The following is a 27325-nucleotide window of genomic DNA, read 5'->3' as shown; positions in this document are numbered from 1 at the left end:
CACAGTCATCAGGTTATTACTCTTCTTTCTCTTTTCACTGAGTCTAGTGCAACTTCCTCTCTCCTGTCTCCCCAGCTCACCCAACACATTGCTCAGCTACAGGAGACACCAGCAGCTTTGGTCCTCACTTCCAACTCTTGTCTTGGCTGCCTCCATCGGCATTAGCCAGACTGGTCAGAGTTGGCTGTCCTCTCATCTTTCCTCATGCTCTCCTGGCATCCTTTGGATCCCACCATCATACCTGCTCCTCCAGTAAATCAGTGGATAAAGATCTGCCCCTAGAGCACCGATCATTCGCTGTTCTGTGGGGCTATTGACCGCTCTGCCTTCTTTTTTTAAAACTGGATCAGCTCAGGCGTCTGATACTGCTGTCAGTCACTTTTCCCTTTGTCTCTCTTCTTGTCTCTCGAGCATCAGTTCCTTTCTTGAAACTCTGTGGGACGCAGGTGCGGCAATCATGGCTCCAGCACTAATGAAGAAACGGGTCGATCCTACACATGCACATGTGGATGCAGGATTGGCCGCCCCCACATCTGCCACTGGAGCCACTGTGCCATGCTTACTAAGCCCCATTATTTATTTATTATTAATTATTTATTTAAAATGCACATGCCACAGGCCTGCTATCTTACACTATACTACATTATTTGCTAGGTGTCTAAGAACTCATTCCTCTGATTTTGGTAGGTTTTGGACTCTAGTCATGATAAGGCACCACGATTGGATTGACATCTTTCTAAGTAAATAAACTTATTTTTGAAAAAAAAAATCCTTCCCCTCTTTGATATGCATAAGGAAGCTAGTTTAACTGTTAACATGGTAACATTTTTTTTCCTTTTAAATCAAAGCAGAAACTCTACTCAATATCAGTATATCAGACCCCTTTCTGTTATGAACACAGAGCTAAAACTATTAGCCAAGACCTATGTTTAGCTACAGTGAGTCATTTGCAAGTTAATATTTGTTTGTGACTAACCTCTGACAACATGTGCTCACTGTTACATGTCTCTTACGAACCAGCTACACTTCTTTTGCATGATACGGCAAAGACTTTTCTTTTATGAACTGGCCATTCTTATAGCAAATCATAAATAGGATGGGCTTTGGTATGTCTTTTACAAATTTGAAAATGTTGATTATTCCCAGTTACAGTCCCATATTATAGTTCTATATTGTATCTTTATATGCAGAATATGTCCTTTTTTATTTATATAGTCCCTCCTTCTGATAATTCCTAATTTTAGACCTGTTCAAGATTTTACAAAACTTGCCTGGTTACAAAATTAATTGGATCAAGTCCTCCCCTCCTCAATCCCTGTAGCTAATAGTTTCAGATATTTACAGAATGATATCTATGCATCATATTTTGCTATTTGTATCTCCTAACTATCATCACAGGTTCTGTAATATAAGAAACTGTTAAAGACTGCTGTTAACTCTTTCTTTGTCCATTTCAGTCTCATCTCCCCATCATCAAAATGAACATTATATCCAGTTTTAATTTTAAAAAGTCAGGTGGCTGAATCCACAGTTCTGTGGGATGGTATGAGACTTAACCTTAAGCACTCAACCGCAATTCTCAATAGACTGAATTCTTGTACGTGTCTTCCTGTTTGGTCATGACTATGTCCTCCTTTCATTGATCCCCATGGCACCTCATAGAATCCACCCTTGCTTCTCCACTTTCCTTTCAAATTTTTCTTTTTTGTCTTTTTTGGGACCTACAGGTATTTTGTTTTATGCCATCAGTTTCTGGTACTGCGTGGAAGACCTCTTCACACACACTTGAAAATGATATACTCACACACTCATCTTCCAAACAGAGGTTAGCTTGCTTGGTAGCTAGTTTGATAGTTCAGGACTCATTAGTTGCACTGTTTAAAGCTTTTTCAGTTTTCATGAATTTCTTTTTCTACCTGCAACATGTATCAGTGCTTAGGACATGTAAGGTTCTCCCAGCTGATCCTCTGCCAATTCACCCCTGCATTTCTTGTTCTGGTGTAATCGAGTACACACAGCACAACAAGTTTAAAATTTTCCACAGGCATTCTCCTGCTACCTGCAAATGCCTTTGGATGGGCTTCATCCCAATTGCCACTTGTGTCCTCTTGTTATACATTTCAGTTTTGTTTACATTCTGGTACTACCCTCCTGTTTTTTTCTTTACAGTCTTACACATTCAACTATTTCTTCAAGTACACTTCCTATTAGACATCTATAATATACCTCTTACCTCTTCAGGGCTTGTTACTGTGGACCACTGGTGATCTTTTTTCTTCAGTTTAATTTGCCTTTACTTGAGTGCATCATTAATAAACAGGACATACATATAGGAGGTCAACTGAAAACTGGAATTCATTTTTCAGTTGTTAATTTCCTGTGTTGCCCTGTAATAAAGTTTTCCTTCATCACCAATATTCTTTATTGTTGTTACAATGTGGTTTGATTGTGCTTATTTTTCCTACCATTTCTCCTGGGGACTGGGATATCCTATAATATTTGCTAACAAATACAAATATGAATCATTTATTTGAAAAAAATGTTACTGTAATTTTGTTGTCTTTACATGTGTTATCCCAGTATTCTCTTTAGTTTTTATATAAATATGTGATTTAATGAAGATTACATGATTTAATGTGTCATTATACAGATTTTCAGCTTACTTCCCAACATTTTGTGTGTAAATTTCAACAAAGGCACATTATTGCAAATAATTAAGATATTGGCCTAAGGCCAATAATATCATAACACCCCCCTTCTAGTTAAGCTGTCATATTCAGAACTGGCTTAGTTCAGTAGGGGTCTGGGTTAATAGCATTAAAATGTGATACAAATTTAAAATTATCTGTTGATTATTTTAAGCTTTGTTTTGGAAACATAAGGAGTAGTTTGTGTGAGCTTAATAATACTGACAGAGGCATTTCTGCTTGCTTTTCACACACATACTAAGCATTAATAAATTAATTCTTCATTAAGTAACTCTGTGTTGCAGTTCATTCTTAATTACTAAACATAGATAATAATAATAATACCTTTTATTTATATAGCTTTTCCATGCTCAAATTAGTAATGCTACCAAAATAATAAGTGTTAATAACTTATATAATAACAGTATTTTTCCATAAAGTATACTTAAATATCAGTAGGAATACAAAAAGGAAAATTTTATTCATTAACCTGATCTATGTCTTGAAGACATGGAAGTCACAGACAGACAGCCCCGTCTTTGCAGCTGCAGGGCAGTGTAGCCTTTGGTTTAAAACATTAGCAGTTCTTGAGTCTCAAAGCATGTGCCAACGAGCTGGCTGATGTTCTCTGTTCCATCTTTAACCTTTCCTTCAGTCAGCGCATCATTCTGTTGTGCTTTAAGACTACGATCATCGTCCCCCTTGCTAAAAAAAAACACATCCACCTGCCTGAATGATTACAGGCCAGCAGCACTCACTGCATTCATCATGAAGTGTTTTGAGAGAGTGGTGCTGGCCCATATTCAGAGCAGCATACTGTGACGATGTGGGTTCAACTCCATGCTCCCGTTGCTGTTCAGGAGCCCTTGAACCCAACACCATCGGTAATGTCACCGATGAGCTAGACAGTTGAGGCAATAAACAATTGAGCAAGGGGATAGTAAAAAGTGCAAAAGTGCTTTTATTTAAAAGACAATCAAAAAACAAAGTGTCAATAAGTGCAGTGATTCAAAGTTCAAATAAATAATCCAATAAAACACGTGGAGGTTAAAAATACACAAAAAAAAAAAATCCTTTAAAAACGAGGTTAAAACGTTTCATGTGGAAGCAGTCTTTTAAAACAACAACAATCCCGGTGCCTTCTTTTATGCTGGCGCCTCACCTGCTTCTCCCATACTGGCCCATGCAACAGGCGAGACACCCCCTGCAGCTGCCCTCTTCTCACTCAAACACGAGACTGGAGACCTCCCGATCCCTGGCTTCGGTCTGGCACTCATCCCAGCCTCGAGACTTGGTTCCCACCAACGGCCAGGTCGCTCACGTTCGGGACTCCACCACCAAGCCTCCCGACTCCCGCTGCCTTTCCGGTCTTCTGCGGCCAGTCGCTTTTCCCTGGTCACTCCCGCTACCTGCTCACTCAGCGGGAGCGACATCAACTACAACCCCTGGGTGTAAGCCTAACACCCAAGCCCTCGCAGCTGCCCACTAGCGCTTGTTTGCTCACTCACCACACACTCCGTGTCTCTCTTTCTCTCGCACCGACCTGCTTCCTCTCTCGCTCCCATGTAACCTCCGTTCTCTTTTTCTCTTTTCTTTTTCTCATTCTCTTCCCTCCCAACTGACTCGTGCTTCTTTTATACAGCGAGGGGCCATAGCAGCTGCAGCACATTAGCCACGGGAACAATCACGGATGTGGGCAGTCCCTCACCTGTGCACACGGTGAGAAACGCCCACACCGTAGATTGCCCCGCGGCTTGCTACGACCACTACGCCCCCTCATGAAGCCACCTCGAGTGCAGTGATTATTTATTTAAAAAAACGGCCTTTGCTCAGCGAGCTGTGGACCCATAACACCACATTCCACCCCCCATAAAACTCCAGTTGCACGGGAAGGCTCCACGCCACTGCCAACCCAGTGCAACTGGAGCTCAGGTCCACAGCTCGGCCACTCTACACTGCACTAAAACAATAAAAGCACTAAAACAATCCCCACAATAAAACAAACCCAAACCCCCTTCATAAAAACAGGACATTAAAAGAATAAGAACTTTCTAAAAGACAATTAAAAAACAGCATAAAACAAATGTCCTTAAAAAGCTCAGTCCAAAAAATGTCTTCCTCCGGCTTGGGTACGTGGGTTCCTCAAAAAGTCTGACACCAATCCCGCTTGCTGCTCTGTCTCCTCTTCTGGCCTCACTGCTAGCTGGTGGATCCCACCGTTGGTTTTGAGAGAGTGGTGCTGGCCCATATTCAGAGCAGCATACTGCCTGCAGTATGCCTACAGGCCCAACAGGTCCACCTCAGATGCCATCGCAGCCACACTACATTATTCCCTCTCCCATCTGTAGAACAAAGACTCCTACATCAGGGTGCACTTTGTTGACTATAGCTCTGCCTTTAGCACGGTTATCCCCCATAAACTCACCCATAAACTGTCTGCACTTGGCCTGCACCCCACCCTCTGTCACTGGCTCCTAGACTTTCTGACTGGCAGGCCCCACTCAGGATTGGTAATAAGATTTCAGCCACCATTATCACAAACACAAGCACCCCACAGGGATGCGTCTTCAGCCCCATCCTCTACACCAGTGAAAGGCAACCTTTTTCGAATTGCAGCGCATTAAGTCTAAAAATTTTCTTTCGCGGCGCACCTGAGGGACAGCCCATAAATAAAGTCGTGATGACATAATCTATGGACAATCGCCAATAAAAACAGTTAATTTTACAAGTTTGAAAGACATTTTATTAATAAAGGAACCAAAGGATAAATCTTAAATTTAATTAATGTGAACGGTGAGATTGTTTTTCAGCACATATGAGATTGATGCGAGGATCAATTTTCGAAAGACAGACGCACATTTCCTTGTCGATCATTTGAAGTCTCTCGCGTTTCAGACTTCATTTTCGTAAGTGTTCCGTTATCTGTTTTTCCGACATAAAATAGATTTTTTTTAAACATTATCTTTTTAATCAACCAAAAGTTCAAAAACACTAGCAATTTTAAATATTTTACAAAAATTTTTGCGGCACCCCTAGAAAATTCCACGGCGCACCGGTTGCCCGACAATGCCCTACACCCTGTTCACCCATGACTGTGTCGCCTCCCACAAAGATAACATTATCCTGAAGTTCGCAGATGACACTGCGGTGATTGGACGCACCGCTGGTGGGGATGAGGCGGCCTACAGGAGGGAGGTGGACAGTCTGGCGTCATGGTCACGAAGGAGATGATAGTGGACATGAGAAAAGAGAGGAGACCTCACCGGCCACTGTTCATCTGAGGGCTTGAAGTGGAAAGGGTGAGCAGTATTAAATACCTGGGTGTCTACATCAGTGAGGACCTCACTTGGACTCTTAACACCAAACAACTGGTCAAGAGGGCTCAACAGCGGCAGTACTTTCTGAGGAGGCTGAGGAAGTTTGGTATGTCGACTAAGATCCTCGGCAACTTTTACAGCTGCATTATTAAGACCATCTTGACCAACTGCATCACCGTGTGGTACGGCAACACTACTGCTATGGACCGCAAACGCCTGCAGAGAGTAGTAAAGACTGCTGAGAAGATCACCAGGACCCCACTACCCTCTCTGCAGAGCATCTACAACTACAGAGTCCGCAGGAGAACTGCCTCGATCCTCAGGTATAGAAGTATGAAATGCAGGACTTCCAGGCTAAAGAACTCTTTCTTTCCCAAGGCCATTAGACTCCTAAATAACTGACTGGAGTTTATAACCATGAGCCACCTCATTCTGTCTACCTCACACAACTGTATTTGACTTGTCCATCACGCACCTACCTACACAATTACACTTTATACTTCTATTCTGTTTTTATACTTTATGCTGCCTCTGTTACTTATTATTATACAGGAAAACATGGTTCCTTACAGTGCACATGACAATAAATTTGAATTTACACTGTTCTCTACAAATGAATTAAAGTTCATGTCAGAAATTACATAAAAACGAAAGCTCTATTCCTGAGGAGAGTCAGAGGGAAAATCCATCCATCCATTTTCTAACCCGTTGAATCCAAATACAGGGTCACGGGGGTCTGCTGGAGCCAATCCCAGCCAACACAGGGCAGGAACCAATCCTGGGCAGGGTGCCAACCCACCGCAGGACACACACAAACACACCAAGCACACACTAGGGCCAATTTAGAATCGCCAATCCACCTAACCTGCATGTCTTTGGACTGTGGGAGGAAACCCACGCAGACACGGGAGAACATGCAAACTCCACGCAGGGAGGACCCGGAAGCGAACCCGGGTCCCCTAACTGCGAGGCAGCAGCGCTACCACTGCGCCACCGTGCCGCCCCTCAGAGGGAAAATAGTTAGGTAATTTAATGAAAACAGAAAACACAAGAAAAAATAAATCTGGGCCACTGAAGTAATTTTGAAGCACACCAAGCTATTTACTGAGTAAGTCAAAAAAACTCTTAAATTAAATATTTTCACCATTTTACTATGTTTATCTGTGCTTTAATTGTCTTGTCAAAACATTTCAAATTAAATCCAAGTCCAGTATTTTGAAAATCTTCGTTAGGCCTTGTTCTGAACCCTTTATGTTTCAAAAGGTCTTATTATTTACAAAGATACAGAGTGAGAGTAATAAACTACTAGGTCTGCTAATCTAGAAGAATATTGTCATAATTTATCAATTCATCCTGCTCTTTTGCTTTGTTACTTGTTCTAATTGTTGTATATTCTCCTTTTGCACTTACTGATAAAAATCTGCTTACAGTCTGTCAGTAATAGTTTCTAGTGTCTATTACTATTTAACTGTGTTTTTATTGTACAGCTTAGTTGTTATTTTGAAAAGGTTTTTTTTTTGTTTTATAAAACACTATTTGACTGTTGTGTGTGCTGTTGTCATGTTTTGTGAAATAAATATTAATTGATTTTAAGATCATTGACTAAAAAATTGATTAATCAGTCATCTTTTTTGTGTTTCACTTCACATTAATAGCCAGATATGAAAAAATCTCAGTCCCTGTACTTTAGTGCAAATCTGCTTAGTTACTTACAATTCATTAAATACAGTATTTAATTGTGGTGTTCTATGTCATTTGTTCCTTTCATAAAGTAAATGTTCTATTTAATGGAATCTTTCTGAATATCAATTTTAAAAAATAGATAATAACTTGCCCTGGATGTCCCTATTTATGCAGACTGATACTTGGAGGAGTTCTCCAGTCACCTGCATGGATTTTCCCTTTAATACAAACCATCTCACCTGTACCTTGCCATGTGCCATCTTCTACATCTATTCAGATATTTTTTTCTTATATATCTCAAAGGTATATAAATATAATTATATACCTTCAGTTTTTAAAAAATTGAATATTTTAATCATACTGACAATTATTTTTTACAAGATATATATTGTATCATGGTCTTCTAAAAGAAAAGTATGGTATTTTATTTTGTTGACTCACCATAGTATATATTTGAGCTATGTGTACTAGATAGATAGATAAATAGATAGATAGATAGACAGACAGACAGCCAGACAGACAGATGCTTATTAAGAGGTTAATGTAATTTCATTCCAATTACTTTTGCATATACAGGTTGCAGCCGAGTACTTTAAGGACACAACCCTCCTTCTCATTGGCGTCATTTGTCTTGCTACATCAATTGAGAAATGGAACCTCCATAAACGCATTGCTCTGCGTATGGTTATGATTGCTGGAGCAAAGCCTGGCATGTAAGTATCATTCTAGTCCATAAATTTAAGATGTGTTCTTCCACTGATCATATTGAAATAGTTAGGCATAGGTTCCTTATCACCAACACTCTTTTTTTTACATTGACTGAAGCAGGTAATGCATTAGAGAATAGTATCCAAAATGATTATATTTTGGATGGCATAATATTTGCTTAATACAACTGTTTCTTATCATTTTAAGATTACATAGCACAGAAGATTTAAATTTGTGGTTAATACATTTTGTCATAAATTCTGTATCTTTGTAGATCTGTATTTCAGATGTGGACATGGTTATATCCTTATGTGGCAGGAGAGAAGGGTTAAGGGGTCATTATGTATTTGGTTTTTGAGTTTCAGTTTATATTTTGCAATCAGTTGGAAACACCTCATCATGGTTAATAGGAAAAAGGAGGAAAAATCAAAGTCAGAAATTTAGGACTTTTATGTGTCATGTAAGTAATATCAGGATAATTTTTGTGCCATATGCCAAAATGTCCTTATTTCAGCTGAGGAAAACGTCACACATTTAATCTACACACAATTAAAACCCCCTCACTACCTATTTTACGTTCTGTTCATGTATTTCCTAACACTATCAGCCTTTTGTCTCTCTGAGACTCCCATTCTGCTTGATCGATTCCTGTAAAGCAATGGTCTCCAACATGTCGCTCGCAAGCTACTGGTAGCTCGCAACCCCTTTCCAAATAGCTTGCCAAAGGGTTAATGAATCCCACATAAATTTGAAAACGTGATTAATATAATTATGGGTGAGCGATCTTTCCTAAAAATCATTTCACAATCCACAATCTGAATTGCAATCTATCTGTTCAATGCGGCATACACTTAGGAGAATATCCGGACACAAACTCATCAAGACCAAAGTAACACTTTATTTTGAATATCAAACAAAGTTGAATTCGATTGTTCTCTCGTTTGCTAGCTAAGCGGAGTTAAGGTACACACCCCGAAGCTGGCAAGTGAGTGAGTGAGGAGTGCCCCCACCCCTCCCCTCAGCCTGCTGCGTGTTTCTTGGATTCACACAAATAAATCGGTACTTCAAGAGAACTATGATACATAACGAAATGAGAGAAGTTACAAAATCAACCGTAATGTTCAAGCAAATTATAGAAAAAAACCTGATCTAAATCCGTTAAGTAGTTCTCTTGTTTACCCAAGGTGTCTTAAAAAAATTGAGATACAACTAGTTCCATTTTTTTTGTTTTACCAATTGGAGCACAGACAGGGGAAGTGACCTGCTTGTGGTCATACAGTATCATTGCCAGAATCTGAACCCATAGCCTCCAAATCCTTAACCCCTACACCAAACTGTCTGCCAAAAACTATGCCACACTTGCCACAGCAGTGACAGCACCTTTAAAATACTGTTATGCCCTTCAAAAAGTTATTCAACTATCATTTAAGTAAACTAGAATTGGCATTCATCCATCCATTATCCAACCTGCTATATCCTATCTACAGGGTCACGGGTGTCTGCTGGAGCCAATCCCAGCCAACACAGGGCAGGAAACAAACCCCGGGCAGGGCGCCAGCCCACTGCAGGACACACACATACCAAGCACGCACTAGGAACAATTTAGAATCACCAATGCACCTAACCTGTATGTCTTTGGACTGTGGGAGGAAACCCACATAGACACAGGGAGAACATGCAAGCTCCACGCAGGGAGGAGCTGGGAAGCGAACTCGGGTCTTCTAACTGAGAGACAGCAGCGCTACCCACTGTGCCACCGTGCCACCCTATTGGCATTCATAAAAAATTTAATATGCGATGGACATTGGGTTCCCAACAGTGTAACAACAAATTGGGGAAATTTTATAATCTTGAGGGGAATTTAGCATAGGGTTTATAAAGAATGATATCAACATTGATTACCTAATTTGTCTTACCATGTACAAATTCCAAATTGTTTCTCTGACATCTTCTCTCCAGTAACTGAAAAATATTGCTTACTAAATATAAAAATTCAAGCATTATTATATCTGTTGTGATGAATTAGTGAATTCCAAGATAATTCAAGTTATTGTTATTTAAAGAAATTCTTTAAATCTTTTTTTGTAGCAACATATTTTTAAAATCTGGTTTGTAAGAGAATCATTCTGTTAAGTTTGTAACATTTGCTGTTGTAAGATTTATATTTGCTTCATTAGCTTTTCAAAAACAAACTAAAAAGTAACAGATGAGTCAAATATATTCAATTTTCAAATACAGCTAAATCCATCCATCCATTTTCCAACCCGCTGAATCCAAACACAGGGTCACGGGGGACCGCTGGAGCCAATCCCAGCCTACACAGGGCAGGAACCAATCCTGGGCAGGGTGCCAACCCACCGCAGGACACACACACAAACATACCCACACACCAAGCACACACTAGGGCCAATCCACCTAACCTGCATGTCTTTGGACTGTGGGAGGAAACCGGAGCGCCCGGAGGAAACCCACGCAAACATGGGGAGAACATGCAAACTCCACGCAGGGAGGACCCGGGAAGCGAACCCGGGTCTCCTTATTGCGAGGCAGCAGCGCTACCACTGCGCCACCGTGCTGCCCCAGCTAAATCCTGGAACTTTAATTTTCTAAATCTGTCTCTCCTTTATTGCTTTTTTTACGTTTTTCCAAATTTTAATTACTCATATGAAATCAGTCTTGTAAGCTTTACATTAATCCCGTAACACACTGGTAAAACACTCTTTGTTCTCTATTTTTAAAGTATCTTATATGACAGTTCAGGCTTTTTTTATTGCTTAGATGTACGCTAGTCCAGAAGTAGATTATTAATTAGACCTTTAGTTTAACTGGTAGACTGCATTATACTCACTAACATACCTTTCAAATATATGACATTTGTGCTTTCATTACATTTGTCACAATTTTCCATATTTAGCAATGAAGTATTTTATTTTACCCACTCTACTAACTGGCATAATCACAGTGCTTTTTAGTACTAAATAAATTTTATTTTATGTTAACAATTGGAGTAGCTCATTTCATTGTCAGTCTATTAGAAAGTGGATGGATACCTAAAAGCACATATGTGGATGTGTTCTTCATAATCAGAGAATGGATGAGATGCCTTAGTTTATTTCTAGGGTCTGTATAGGTCACTGTATTAAAAGGCGATTCATCGCTTCATCATTTTGTCTCTTTTTACAAAATCATAACACTAAAAGTTGAACGTTTAAAACCCACATCAGATAAGTTACATCATTGCGCTCACTAAGCATGCATAAAGCTATTTATAAACTGACTCTGTAATGGCATAAAAATGGTAATAACAAAAGCCAGTGTTTGTGTTTTGGCTTTCTTAAAATAATAATAAGCACGGTTCCTGCAGTCATGTGCTGAAGTTCTCCTGTCTTGAAGGCAAATTACTTCTAGAAATGACTTCTGCGTTTCTTTTCAACTTGTAGTGATGTACCATCATCACTGTAAACCATTTTTATACATAGTTCTTATTCACATTTTTCTCAGTGATTACTTTGCCTTCTGGAGTAATTTGTCTACTTACAATCACACTTGAGTTCACTATCGACTGTTATTTGGTTCTACAGATACTGAAAAAACAGCTAGAACTGTTATGTTTTTTGAACTTTGGTATCAACTGGTACTGAAAGTATTAGTTCTGTTGACATCCCTAAGTCTTACAGTTACCTCTACCATTATCTGAGGTACTTACAGTAAATCCCTTCACTTTGGGTAACTACTTGCCATAACATACAAAAAACTAGGACCATGACTTAAGTATTAGAGGTGCTGATTCTTATGAAATTTTCTTTTTTCATTTTTTTGAGCTTATAAACTACATGTTCAATTCAATTCTTTATTGTCATGTGCATGTGCCCAAGCAGACAGTGAACATAGACAAAAAAATACACAATAAATAAATGAATATAAATAAGTAAATAAATAAAACCAGAATCCTAGGAATAAATAGAGACGGTGGCAGTATATGTGCAGGTAGCAGTGGAGGTGACACAAGGTTACTGATTGTTAATGAATCTGATTGCAGTTGGGTAGACACTGTTCCTGATCCTGGACGTGCATGTCCAAATGGACTTTAGTAACTTCCAAGACGGAAGGAGGGTGAAAAGTGAGAGTGCAGGGTGGCTGGAGTCCCACCTGATACAGTTCACTTTCCTGAGACAGCATGTAGTGTGGATGTCATGGATCGCAGGGAGCTGTGTGCCCGTGATCTGCTGTGCTGTATTCACCACACGCTGCACAGCTCTGCAGTCCTGAACTGAGCAGTTGCTATACCACTATGTGATGCATCCTGTCAGGATGGATTCTACAGTACACTTGTAGAATCTGCACAGGGTTGTGGGGGACATCCGGGCCTTACTCAGAGGCGTTGTTGGGCTTTCTTGACTACTGCCGCAGTGTGACTTGTCCATTTAAGGTCATCAGTGAAGGTGACACCGAGGAACCTAAAACTGCTGACCTGCTCCACAGTCTCACCTCCAAGGTAGATGAGGCTGTGCTCTGTTGCCTGTTTGCGGAAATCCACAATCATCTCCTTAGTTTTGCTAACGTTGAGGGTGAGGTTGTTGTCCTGACACCATTCTTCCAGGAGTCTGGCCTTCCTCCCTGTAGGCCATCTCATTGTCCTCGCTGACCAGACCTATTACAGTGGTATCGTCAGCAAATTTGAGGATGGTGTTATAGCTGTAGTTAGCTACACAGTCATGGGTGTAGAGAGAGTAAAGCAGGGGGCTCAGCATGCTGCCCTGTGGGGTGCCAGTGTTGATGGTGATGATGGAGGAGGTTTTTCCACCAATTTGCGCTTACTGAGGTCTGCCGGTGAGGAAGTCCAGTATCAAGTTGCACAGTGAAGAGCTAAGGCCTAGATCCAGGAGATTAGCGATGAGCTGGGATGGAATGACGGTGTTAAATGCAGAGCTGTAGTCCACAAACAGCAGCCTGGCATAACAGTTCTTGTTCTCCAGATGAGACAGGGTGGTGTGAATTGTTATGGAGATGGCATCCTCAGTGGACCTGTTGCAACAGTAGGCAAACTGGAGGGGGTTCATACTGTAAGGGATGATGTCCTTGATGTGTTCTAGCACCAGCCTCTCAAAGCACTTCATGGCTATGGGAGTAAGTGCTACTGGGCGTAGCTGTGTCCATATTTCTTCACATTATTGTAGTGCCTCCCATTGAGATGCCATCTATAGTATTTCCACAAAGGGACACAATTTGCAAATGACTACGTTCTTTCAGATACCAATGCAATCATAAAGAGTCCTCCAATTGAAAATGATTTTTATTGTTGAACACAACTAAAAAACTTAAAAATGCTTACTGTTAAATAAAAAACATAACCTTGCTGAACACAACTAACAAAACAAAAGCCAAACAATGCAGGTCTGGTACTTTGCATAAAAATATTTGATTTTGTGTGCGAATTTATTTATTTATTTACTTTTTAGTTGATTTTAATTAGAAGCAAATAATATTCCATGCAATTAAGTCAAACTTAACAAAACGAAAATTCAACCCCTACCCAATAGAAAGAGAGGAGAACAAACAACCAGAGCAAATCTTTAAAAGCAGTAAGGAAGGAAGAGTATCCTTTTCCCCAATATAGAAGCTTATTCTAAAATTTTACTGACTAGATCCTGCCATATTTTTAAAAAGTTTAGAACAGATCCTCTAAGTGAGAATTAGATTTTTTTAAATTTCAAATAGTATAGAACATCAGTTACTTACTGACTTAAAAGTGGTTGGGTGGGATTCTTCCAGTTGAGCAAGATAAGTCTATGTGCTAGTAGTGAGGTAAAGGCAATTACAGTTTGTCATTCACCACTTTAAGCCCATCTCGGAGTACACCAAATACAGTTGTTAATGGGTTAGGAGTGATTGTGACACCAAGGCTGTCTGATAGGCATTCACAGATTTTTGTCCAGAATGATGTTATGAATAATTTGGTGCAAGAACAGAAAAGGTGGCCCAAGGAAGCTGGAGCTAGATTACAATGTTCACAGGTTGAATCTTGACCTGGACACATTTTGGACAATTTTAAAGGAGATAAATGTGATAAAAGATTTTAAGTTGAATGATGGAGTGCTTTGCACATATGGATCTACAGTATATTATGTGCAGTGCTACCTTCTACTCCTTTTCTGAAATATTAAGTGAAAGAACCTTTCCCATTGGTACTCTGGGATCTTTGAAAGAAGGGTCTTCTTCTTTTATATATTGTAGAGATGCTATCTGAGTCTTCAAGACTGATCAGTATTTCTTCTGAAATAGAAATAGGTGGGAGGTGAGGAAAATTGGGCAGATTCTATTTAACAAAGTTTCTAATTTGAAAGTAGTGGAAAAATTGTGTTGATGAGAAGTTAAATTTGAAGCTTAATTGTTCGAAGGATGCAAAGACATTACCTTTGTACAAATCTCAAGTGTTTAATCTCAGACCTTTTTCAAACATTAAATACTGTGTATGTTTAAGAGTGTAGAAAAAGGTGGTTGTCTTAAGAGCTTCTGTGTCTTAAAGTGCTTCCTACATTAGTTTCATATTCTGAGTGAATGAAGGACAATTGGATTATTAGTGAATTGACAATAATTTATATTTACTCTGACATAGAGCAGGGAATATAAAGAAGCACTGCAAGATTTTAATTCTGTTACGTACCAGGCTTTTGTATATTCATCAATTTGTGTTGTGGAGAAACCCAATGAATGTTACTTTGTGAGGAAGTCTACTGATCCTTAAATGATTACCTTTGGTAAAGTGAATGAGTATTGGAAGCGTTGTGTTCATAATGCATGGCATTTTGCACAAAAATATTGTCTGATTACCCCAAACAAAAACTGCAGCAGCTTTGCAATACCCAAATACACAATAGTATTTGAAACAGAAATGCAAACTGAAAACATGCTAGACTAAAAAAATACTGTATGTATAACACCTTTAATGTGCTTATTTATAGTGTGTATGTTTACTTTAGAACAGCAAAAACAAAAAATGTTAAAGTGATGTCTGTTAGCACCTATAGACATCTGATAATGATGGGTCAACAAAAATAATTTCAGTTGTGGGGCACTTATCAAGCGGAATTAACTGTCAACTATTTGTTTAGATATATCAAAATTAGCTTAATGGTTTACATCTGGAAGAACAAGAATAGGCCCCCAGAGTCGCTTCTTAGCACACCATGGTGGAATGAACCTATAGCTAAAGTGCTTAGAGAGAGAGCCTCCTTGATGAGATGGAGGGGATTTTTCATGATGCTTTCCAACTTCACCACCATCCTCTTTTCCACAACAGCTTTCAGTATGTCCATGGTTCACCCTGTGTTAGAGCAGGCTTTCCTGATAAGCTGATTCAGGCAGCTTCAGTTCAGGTTGTGATTCTTTTGAGCTCAAGTTGCTTCCCCAGGAGACTACAGCATAGAATAACACTGTGGCTACTATGGACTGATAAAACTTTTCCAGCATTTTGCTGCATAAATCAAAAGATGTGAGTCTTCTTAGGAAGTACAGTCTGCTCTGGCCCATCTTGTACAGTGCCACTATGTTGTCAGACCAGTCCGGTTTGTTATTTATATAAACCCCTAGGTACTTGTAACTCTGCACCACTTGCACATCCTCCCCTTGAATGGTGACTGGTCTCAGAGGCATTTTGACATGCCAGATGTCCATCACCAGCTCTTTTGTCTTGCATATGTTCAGTTGCAGGTTGTTGTCCCTGAACTACATGACAAAGTCCCCCACAACTGTCCTGTACTCTGACCTGTCTCCATTATTAATGTAGCCTGTGATGGACGAGTCGTCTAAAAATTACTGTAGATGGCAAGCACCTAGTATTATGCTAGAATTCTGTAGTGTAGATGGTAAACAGGAAAGGAGACAGGACAGTTCCCTGAGGTGCTCCAGTATTACACACCACCATTTCTGACACACTTCCTCAGCCTCACATACTGCTGTCTGTTGGTCAATGATCTAGGATATTGTATATCAAGATTCAAAGCATTGAAATTTTTGTCCAGTTGATGAGGCAGAATGGTGTTAAAGGTATTGGAAACCAGTGAAAAGCAAAAATGTACCATAAAATCAAACAATGAAAATATATTTTTACGGTGCATCCGGAAAGTATTCACAGCGCAGCGCTTTTTTCACATTTTGTTATGTTACAGCCTTATTCCAAAATAGATTAAATTCATTTTTTTCCTCAGAATTCTACACACAACACCCCATAATGACAACATGAAAAAAGTTTACTTGAGGTTTTTGCAAATTTATTAAAAATAAAAAAACTGAGAAATCACATGTACATAAGTATTCACAGCCTTTGCTCAATACTTTGTCGATGCACTTTTGGTAGCAATTACAGCCTCAAGTCTTTTTGAATATGATGCCACAAGCTTGGCACACCTATCCTTGACCAGTTTCACCCATTCCTCTTTGCAGCACCTCTCAAGCTTCATCGGGTTGGATGGGAAGCATTGTTGCACAGCCATTTTAAGATTTCTCCAGAGATGTTCAATCGGATTCCAGTCTGGGCTCTGGCTAGCCTACTCAACAGCATTCACAGAGTTGTCCTGAAGCCACTCCTTTGATATCTTGGCTGTGTGTTTAGGGTCGTTGTCCTGTTGAAAGATGACCCATCGCCCCAGTCTGAGGTCAAGAGCGCTCTGGAGCAGGTTTTCATCTAGGATGTCTCTGTACATTGCTGCAGTCATCTTTCCCTTTATCCTGACTAGTTTCCCAGTTCCTGCCGCTGAAAAACATCCCCACAGCATGATGCTGCCACCACCATGCTTCACTGTAGGTATGGTATTGGCCTGGTGATGAGCGGTGCCTGGGTTCCTCCAAACGTGATGGCTGGCATTCACACCAGAGAGTTCAATCTTTGTCTCATCAGACCAGAGAATTTTGTTTCTCATGGTCTGAGAGTCCTTCAGGTGCCTTTTGACAAACTCCAGGCAGGCTGCCATGTGCCTTTTACTAAGGAGTGGCTTCCGTCTGGCCACTCTACCATACAGGCCTGATTGGTGGATTGCTGCAGAGATGGTTGTCCTTCTGGAAGGTTCTCCTAACTCCACAGAGGAGCTCTGACAGAGTGATCATCGGGTTTTTGGTCACCTCCTTGACCAAGGCCCTTCTCCCCCGATCGCTCAGTTTAGATAGCCGGTCAGCTCTAGGAAGAGTCCTGGTGGTTTTGAACTTCTTCCACTTACGGCTGATGGAGGCCACTGTGCTCATTGGGACCTTCAAAGCAGCAGAAATTTTTCTGTAACCATCCCCAGATTTGTGCCTCGAGACAATCCTGTCTCGGAGGTCTACAGACAATTCCTTTGACTTTATGCTTGGTTTGTGCTCTGACATGAAATGTCAACTGTGGGACCTTATATAGACAGGTGTGTGCCTTTCCAAATCATGTCCAATCAACTGAATTTACCACAGGTGGACTCCAATTAAGCTGCAAAAACATCTCAAGGATGATCAGGGGAAACGGGATGCACCTGAGCTAAATTTTGAGCTTCATGGCAAAGGCTGTGAATACTTATGTACATGTGATTTCTCAGTTTTTTTTATTTTTAATAAATTTGCAAAATTGGAATAAGGCTGTAACATAACAAAATGTGGAAAAAGTGATGTGCTGTGAATACTTATACATATATATATATATATATATATATATATATATATATATATATATATATATATATATATATATATATATATATATATATATATATATATATATATTTAGATTTATTACTACTTAATTTAATAATGCAATTTTCCATAAAACAAATCTATTGATACTATGTTTATAATCTGTTTTATACTAACTCTTTACGTACAGATTAAAGTGTAGAAAGGTTGCAAGAAGTCAGAAGCTTCTTTTCCTCATCATGTGTCCTTCCAAGTATTGCAACAGAATGTTAGAGAACATGAATAATGTAGATGGATTTATTTTAATGGGAAAATAGCTTTCAGATGTTCCTGGATCTCCAGTTTAACAGCTCAAGTCAATAGTGTATAATGCAGTCCAAGACCATGCTTTAGAAAATTTTCTCTTTTGTTCCACAAAGCAGAACAACTGTTTAATAGTTACTAAGCGTCTCTCTGTGTCCTACACACAAAAGATCATCTGCATAATCCTGGGCATTCTATAGAATATGTCATGTTGGGCCACCTAGTATGACAACAGAATCTTTTCATCTGTTGATTCCAAGGCTTGCGGTATGAAAGATGTCTTTCCATGGGCAGGAAAAACGCTTGGAAGTAGAGCAGTGGCACCGAGTGCAAAGCAGGACCCCTAGAAGAGAAACAGAATAGAGGAGGGTTAGTAATGGTTTATAATTATTGTATTACCTGTACTTTTTACAAAAGACTAACAAATAGAGAAGCAGTATGCACATCTAATCATCAGCTCCAACCTGGATATGCTAAATTAACATAGTGAATCTTCTTCCTTGATTTAAAAGCGGAGGCTGAGGGAGCATCTCTTATATAAACAGGCAGATCATTCCATAGCATTGGGGTTCTGTAGCTAAAAGCTTGACTTCTACAGTGTTCTTTTGTTAATCCTTGGAATCTCTTGGCCAGCATCTTCAGATCTTAATACACATTCTGGTAATGATTAGTTCAGACAGCCAAGCAGGACCTTGGTTATTTAAGACTTTGTATGTCAAAAGGAGGATTTCGAAATCACCCCTAAGCTTAACAAGAGGCCAGTGTAATGACTTAAGAACATGAGTTATGTGGTTGTAATTTTTTGTTCTAGGAATGATTTTTGCTGAAGCATTTGAATTAGCTGAAATCTGCTTATATAACTGTATGAAACAGTCTGTAAATACTGCATTGCAGTAGTCACTCCTACTAGAAATAGAAACATGAATTAATTTCCCAATGGTCTGCATATCTAGAAACTGCCTTAATTGTTCACTATGTTTAAGCTGAAAAAAACATTTTAGATAGTTTTATAATGTGTGTATGATTTTATGCATACCAAACATTTTTGGAAACTGCAGTGTATATGTAATTCTTACATACATCATAATCACTATTTCTTGTTCCTACAGGCTCGTCCTTGGCTTCATGTGCTGTACTGTTTTTTTGTCTATGTGGCTAAGCAACACCTCCACAACTGCAATGGTAATGCCTATTGCAGAAGCTGTCCTTCAGCAGTTAATCACAACTGGCATAAGTGATGGAGATGAAGAAGAAGCCATCAGCAGTGTTCCCACATCTGATGGAGATACGCAAGACGAGAATTATGATTTGGGTAAAGAGAGAACAATTTCTTTATATTTCCCTTACAAATATCTACCTTTCTAAACATGTTTTCTTTTTACTTGATTCGATTTTTTAAAAGTGGGGAATTTTATATGTAGAAGCCACATATTTTGTTTTCTGAAGTGCATGCTTCCTTGTTTTTCCTCTCTAAATGTTGAAAAGTAAACTAACAGCTGTTTTGCTGTGCTGATGGGTGCATCTGATGAAATAAATGATGACCGCAAAGCTGGCTGTATCAAACTGAGCTTTTCTATAAAGGCATTATAGTGTAACCAAGACTAAATTCTTCACTGATTCTGACCTCTTTCTTTTACATCCCAGATGTTGAATAAGCACATAGGAAACTTAATTCACAAGTCTTAAAGATTTACAGGATGAGTTCTAAGCAGTTAGCATTACCAATATCTGTGAAAACGACATTGACACCGCGTTTTAACAAGATCACTATTTAACAACAGCATGGGCACTTGTCCAGACAGAATGATATACACCGTTTAGTGCATAACAATTTAAAAGTCAGTGTTTTAAATCATAACAATAGGGAAAAGAAAAACAGCGACATAATAGTGTCTGCCTATAGCAGAGGAAAACAGAAAATGCAACCCTTTTACCTGAATTTTGAAGACTCTCTAAATAATGAACTTCTGCACAACCAACCAGTCTTTTATACCAAACCTAATTGCTCACCCTTTTTTTGCTTCCCCAACCACCTACACACTTGTAAAGAAAAATAAAAAGTTACATTGCTTTATTTCCCCATCACCATATGCAGTAACCAGGATAAAAAGATCAAGTGAAGCTCTTTCTGAGGATTAGAGTAGAAGAAAAAAGAACAGAAAAGGGAATATAAAAAAAAACAAGAGCCACCTGTGTTACATGACCTCTAAAAACAATGTTGTATTTGTAACAAATCAAAGAACATTACAATGCAGAACTTTAAAGAAAAAGAAACATGCCTTATTTTGTCATATTTTGTTTTCAAATGAGAATTAAATGGGAATATTAGATTAGAATTTCCACCAAGCACCTATTTTCTGAACCTGTTACATCTGGTGTTGAACACTCTTTCAGCTTGTAGCCTACAAACTAACTAAAATATAAGCTGCCAGTTAAGCCCTGCTTCAGTACAGTCATGGAAGCATGTTATAATTGTTTTTATTTTCTTAAACCTTATCCCAGCAACATTTTAAGTTGTTGTCTTGGAGCAGCTAAAGTCAAGTTATGACAGTGGACTAGCAAGAAGAATTGAAAATAAGTAAAAAAAAAATACATTAAGTTTACTCCTTCATAATGAAAGGGAGATTTAATAAACTTAAAGACCATCATTAGCCTAACGTAACTCACACCAGTCCAACATAGTGCACACTCATGCACACACCCACACTTTCATATTGAGCCAATTTAGAACTAATATATAATCTAACCTATACATCTTTGGGACTTGGGAAGAATCCCATAGGCTATCCATGTGAAAATAGGGATAATATGATAATTTCACAAAGATATTTCCAGATACAGAATTTTAAAATGGGACCCTCAAGCTGTAAGGCTGCAGGGCTAAACATTGCACCATTGTTCCCATAAAATATAGTCAATTTGAAGACTAATTTATTTTTTAGGTTATTCCCACACTGGGAAAAGAATAAAAGATGCATAGAACTGTGTCTCTAAACTTCTTTTCTTTTATCAGGATGGAAGTAACCTTTACTTTTGTACCATTTGCAAAAACATGCTTACATACCCTGCACTAAGTCTGATTTATAAAAATTACTTTTCCTTTCTATATGCAGATGTTACTAGCAAGAGTGTTGTGAAGAGCTGTCATGCTTTTCGAGTGCTAATTTATCTTATCAATGTTTAATTCATATGTGTGTAAACACAGTCTAAAGCTTAGCTCTATATATTTGTGGCTGTTATTTATGATGGGTTTTTTCTTTACAGACAAGGAAGAAAATTTCAACAAAAACCAACTCGAGATCTTATTCCTCAAAGAAAAGTAAGATTACCATCACAAAAATGGAGCCTTTGTACTGTGCAGAACACAACAGCATTGGTTATCAACTGAAAAATAAGACAGTTAATTTGTCTGCATGTCAATTAGTTGTTTTTTTTTTGGTTTAGTTTAAAAGCGTCTAATTGGTAATTTGTTGACTGTTTTTTAAAATGTTATGCTCGATAATGAAGAAGACATCTGTCTGAGATAGCAGTAAGAAGTGTTTGAAATCAACGCTATTTTTAAATGGTTGATTCACTTTTCCTTTCAGTGACTCCAAGAGTGAACTCATCACTTTGGCAAACTTTGAGGTTTGACTTTGTTTTAACTTAAGTTTTTTCTTTTAACAAATAATTATTGAAATCAGTTTAACATTGTTTTAAACTGAATGTTAACATTTTAATTCTATTCCAACAGTTTATTGTTCAAAGCTTATCATCTACGAATTACTCCTTTATCATTCTTTAAACATTGAGGGAGACCTGATCTCTTCATTCAGAACTCACCAATCAATCAAATGTTATTTATTTAGTGCCCTCAAATGTGGACAATATCCTAAAATATTTTTAAATAATAATATAGTTTACATATTCTCAGATTTGAAGCCAACTGACTTCATTTACTCAGTATCCCAACTCAGTATGAGTACTGAACTGGTGACCTCGTAGATTTAAGCCTAGGTTCTTGGAGACTAAAATAAACTTTTGCCCCAACAGTGTTTCCTTTGTATTTATTTGTGTTGCATGTTTTCTATTACTGCAATAGGCTCAATAAGCACTTTTGAAATTATAGTTTTATAGAATTATATATTAAAAACATCATTACACATTTAACAAACACATTCAAAATGATATACCAAATATTTGAAAATTCTATCCAAATAATAAAAATATTTGGTTTCATTGTAATATTTTTTCCAGTATGGAGTCATGAAGATCTGTAGGTGTATCAGTAGGAAGCGATCCAATAAATAATTAAATAGAATATTCTAAAAACCAATTTGTTTTTGTGTTAACAGGATATGAATGGGTTAACAATGAAAGTCAGTGCTAGTAGCATTGGAAAGAGGCAGAATGATGGATACCTCCCTCAGGTGAGCCCTCTATTGAGCCATTCATATTGTTGGACTGTAAAAATATTTACCATGGTAAGAAAGAAATGAAGGATAAACATCAAATGTTTAGTGTAGCACATTCAGTGAACTCTTCAGACTCTTCAAAAGTTGATCGAGCCAACAAAACCTTTCCAGAAAATCACTTTTGAATTATGAGCATTGTTTATTTTGGAGGAAAAATAACCTTGTCACATTTATATACATCCTTATCATTGCTCAAACTTTCACTCATAAACACATATGCACTTTTGACACATATGTATGCAAAACTTTACACAATCTTTCTGATTTCTTTTCATCTGAAAAAATTAGTATGTGGCCACAAAGATACACAACATAAGAGAAGGTTTCAATCTTTTTAGAGGATATCCCAACTTGAATTCACAGTTTGTTGTTGATGGAATATAAAAGCACTCTGTACATATACTGTATGTCGAGGAGGGAAATTTTGTGAAGACACCATAGCTTGCAAAGTATCATGAGTGAATGGCATGACACCTGCTACTGAGACACTACGGCATTTTTCTTCTGTTCTGTTTTCTGAAGTGTAGATAAAAATCTAGAGAGTCAAAGACCAAAGTGCAAGTAAGAAGTTGCATAAATTCACGTGCAGTTAACAGCTCAAAGCAGACTAGTTTTCTGGAACTCAGAATGTTAATATTTTTCAAATACAGTATATGAAAACTAGAACCACTAATAATCCAAAAGGGCATCAAGTTCAGTCCTAAGGTGCCACTAAGTCTCCAGGTTTTAATACCAATCAATTTAACAAATCAATAAGTCAGTCTTTTTTCTAATTGATCTAATTGTTTATTTAGCTATCATTATTTCTTATCTTATTTTGCATTTAGAAAAAAAATGCCAGTATATTTACATTAAGAAGAAATTTAGAAATTTGTATTTTCTTTTGCAATTGCCTAAAGATGCTTAACTGTCTTTTCCCAAATTTGTTCACCTTTTTAAGTGGAATTTGACAATCAGTGCTGTACAGATACAAATAACACAATATGAAAGGGGAGTGGCTACTTTAGTGCCATTCACTTGTGTAGTAATTAGGAACAAAAGATTAAAATACTCAGAATATTTGAAAGAGGAAGAAAAAGAAAACACCCTAGTGTAACACAAAAAAATGCTTTCTAAATTTACAGAAAAATGTACCAATTTTTGAACTGACAAAAGGTACAAGAAACTGGGGAATAACAACTATCTTAATGAAGACAAGAGTTCAATTAATTGAGAGTCATAAACATACTTTTATATATTTAAATCATATCCTAATTCAAATATTTTAATTTATTCATAATATAAAGATGCATTATAAAGTAAAACCCACTTATATTAACACATGCAATTATGAAAGAGTAATGTTAATGATCTTTAAATGACAGAGTTTTTTTTTTGTTTGTTTGTTTCTACTTATTGTAATTGTGGCAAAATAAGCACTTTTTTGAAACAAGTAAGAAAATGTACATATGGTATAACATTCAGATACATTCTGGGATTTGGTTAACTGTTTTAAAAGTTGGAACATTTTTAACTTTTTATCTGTTTCCTCATTTTTGTTCATTAAATATTTTATCTGGATAACAATTAGATTAATTAGGCATAAGCCTAACCCATTGGTTGCAGAAACTGGTTAGAATTAAAACCCACAGCCACAGTGTTACCCCTTGTGAACCGCTGTTTTAAATTAGAAGTTTAGCTGATGCTTAAATTAGCAGTGGTTGGTTTCTCTAGAAAAACATTCCCAGATTAATGTTACATTTACCATGGCATCACCTTTGGAATAAGTTAATAGCAGCATGGCCTTAACTGATAAATCGCTGACTTTCTCTTTCTGCTTTAACTTTATTAAATCATTTCACAAAATATTATATACAGTTAGGTCCATAAATATTTGGACAGAGACAAATTTTTTCTAATTTTGGTTCTGTACATTACCACAATGAATTTTAAATGAAACAACTCAGATGCAGTTGAAGTGCAGACTTTCAGCTTTAATTCAGTGGGTTGAACAAAAAGATTGCATACAAATGTGAGACAACTAAGGCATTTTTTTAACATAATCCCTTCATTTCAGGGGCTCAAAAGTAATTGGACAAATTAAATAACTGGAAATAAAATGTTCATTTCTAATACTTGGTTGAAAACCCTTTGCTGGCAATGACAGCCTGAAGTCTTGAACTCATGGACATCACCAGATGCTGGGTTTCCTCCTTTTTAATGCTCTACCAGGCCTTTACCGCAGCGGCTTTCAGTTGCTGTTTGTTTGTGGGCCTTTCTGTCTGAAGTTTAGTCTTCAACAAGTGAAATGCATGCTCAATTGGGTTAAGATCAGGTGACTGATTTGGCCATTCAAGAATTTTCCACTTCTTTGCTTGAATAAACTCCTGGGTTGCTTTGGCTGTATGTTTTGGGTCATTGTCCATCTGTATCATGAAACGCCGCCCAATCAATTTGACTGCATTTAGCTGGATTTGACTAGACAGTATGTCTCTGAACACCTCAGAATTCATTCGGCTGCTTCTGTCCTGTGTCACATCATCAATAAACACTAGTGCCCCAGTGCCACTGGCAGCCATGCACGCCCAAGCTATCACACTGCCTCCACCATGTTACAGATGATGTGGTATGCTTTGGATAATGAGCTGTTCCACGCCTTCTCCATACTTTTTTGTTGCTATCATTCTGGTAGAGGTTGATCTTGGTTTCATCTGTCCAAAGAATGTTTTTCCAGAACTATGCTGGCTTTTTTAGATGTTCTTGAGTAAAGTCCAATCCATCCTTTCTATTCTTGAGGCTTATGAGTGGCTTGCATCTTGCAGTGCACCCTCTGTATTTACTTTCATGCAGTATTCTCTGTATGGTAGACTTGGATATTGATACGCCTACCCCCTGGAGAGTGTTGTTCACTTGGTTGGCTGTTGTGAAGGGGTTTCTGCGATCATCCACCGCTGTTGTCTTCCGTGGACGTCCAGGTCTTTTTGCGTTGCTGAGTTCACCAGTGCTTGCTTTCTTTCTCAGGATGTACCAAACTGTAGATTTTGCCACTCATAATATTGTAGCAATTTCTCGGATGGGTTTTTTTTCTATTTTCGCAGCTTAAGGATGGCTTCTTTCACCTGCATGGAGTGCTCCTTTGACCACATGTTGTCAGTTCACAGCAAAATCTTCCACATGCAAGCACCACACCTCAGATCAATTCCAGTCCTTTTATATGCTTAATTGATAATGACATAATGACGGACTTACCCACACCTGCCTATGAAATAGCCTTTGAGTTAATTGTCCAATTACTTTTGAGCCCCTGAAATGTGTTAAAAAAATGCTTTAGTTGCCTCACATTTTTATGCAATCGTTTTGTTCACCCCACTGAATTAAAGCTGAAAGTCTGCACTTCAACTGCATCTGAGTTGTTTCATTTAAAATTCATTGTGGTAATGTACAGAACCAAAATTAGAAAAAAGTTGTCTCTGTCCAAATATTTATGGACCTAACTGTACACTATGAAATTCCCATTCCCACATCCCAAAATTTAATGTTATCATTCTCCAGGATTTTATTCTGAAGCTTTTCATAAATTAAAGCAACCGTTGTTTTGTAGTAAAGTAGTATATAAAGTTAATAACAGTTGTTAGCACACTGCTGAAAAAGGGTTAAAAATTGAGGAAATAAAATATATTGTTTTTGTTTTTTATTTCGCTACAGTTATTTAGCAATTTGTTGTAATTTGTTTTTGATATGAATTAATAACAAAAACATTAAGAAAGGCTTTCCAGAAAGTAAAACACAATATATCTGAAACTGCTTGCTTTTTCTAATTGCTTTATTTATTTCTAAACAGAGAGAAATATGTATTGTTGAATCGCAAAACAACCAGAAACCAGAACTACGATACCTAACCAAGAACGACCACATGATCTGCAAATGTTTGTCTCTGAGCATTACTTATGCTGCTACTATTGGGGGACTCATCACTATTACTGGAACATCTACCAATCTTATCTTTGCTGAACAATTCAACAGGTAGATTAGCATTTTCAGTTAGATATTTAAATAACATATATGTAAGTATATATTGTATGCTTTTTCAAAGGCACCTATTATATTTGACTATGTATTAATCTTTTTTACAGCTTAATCCAGTGTATGTTAAGCTGTTGCCTCTTTAAGAGGGTGACATTTATATTTTATTGTACATGCTAGATCTACTGTTTAATGAGTAAAATGCTGTTCAGTAGTCACTGAGGCAAGTGATGTGATAACCTAGCCTTGCTTATAATTATTAAGCAACCTAGCTGCTATTTGCTTTGATATAAATGTGGCTTTGGCTTTCTATGACATACAACGCAACACTTTTTCCACATTTTGTTACGTTACAGCCTTATTCCAAAATGGGTTAAATTCATTTTTTTCCTCAGAATTCTACACACAACACCCCATAATGACAACATGAAAAAAGTTTACTTGAGGTTTTTGCAAATTTATTAAAAATAAAAAAACTGAAAAATCACATGTACATAAGTATTTACAGCCTTTGCTC

The 27325-nt window shown here is 37.8% G+C and overlaps 1 protein-coding gene across 4 annotated transcripts in view; it reads left to right on the top strand.

Moving 5' to 3' along the window:
- slc13a4 (solute carrier family 13 member 4) overlaps positions 1-27325 on the top strand; it is a 167838-nt gene that overhangs the window by 109013 nt on the left and 31500 nt on the right. For all 4 annotated transcript variants that reach the window (XM_039769453.1, XM_039769451.1, XM_039769454.1 and 1 more), the window contains exons 3-8: positions 8264-8400; positions 19462-19664; positions 21617-21671; positions 21940-21979; positions 22687-22761; positions 26627-26808. In XM_039769453.1, the coding sequence (XP_039625387.1) occupies positions 8264-8400; positions 19462-19664; positions 21617-21671; positions 21940-21979; positions 22687-22761; positions 26627-26808 (692 nt within the window). The remainder of the gene's footprint in view (positions 1-8263; positions 8401-19461; positions 19665-21616; positions 21672-21939; positions 21980-22686; positions 22762-26626; positions 26809-27325) is intronic.

Source organism: Polypterus senegalus, chromosome 11 (assembly GCF_016835505.1).
Source record: "Polypterus senegalus isolate Bchr_013 chromosome 11, ASM1683550v1, whole genome shotgun sequence".
Taxonomy (NCBI): Eukaryota; Metazoa; Chordata; class Cladistia; order Polypteriformes; family Polypteridae; genus Polypterus; species Polypterus senegalus.
Note: the sequence above shows the minus strand (reverse complement) of the source record. Positions and strands in the feature narration are given on the sequence as shown.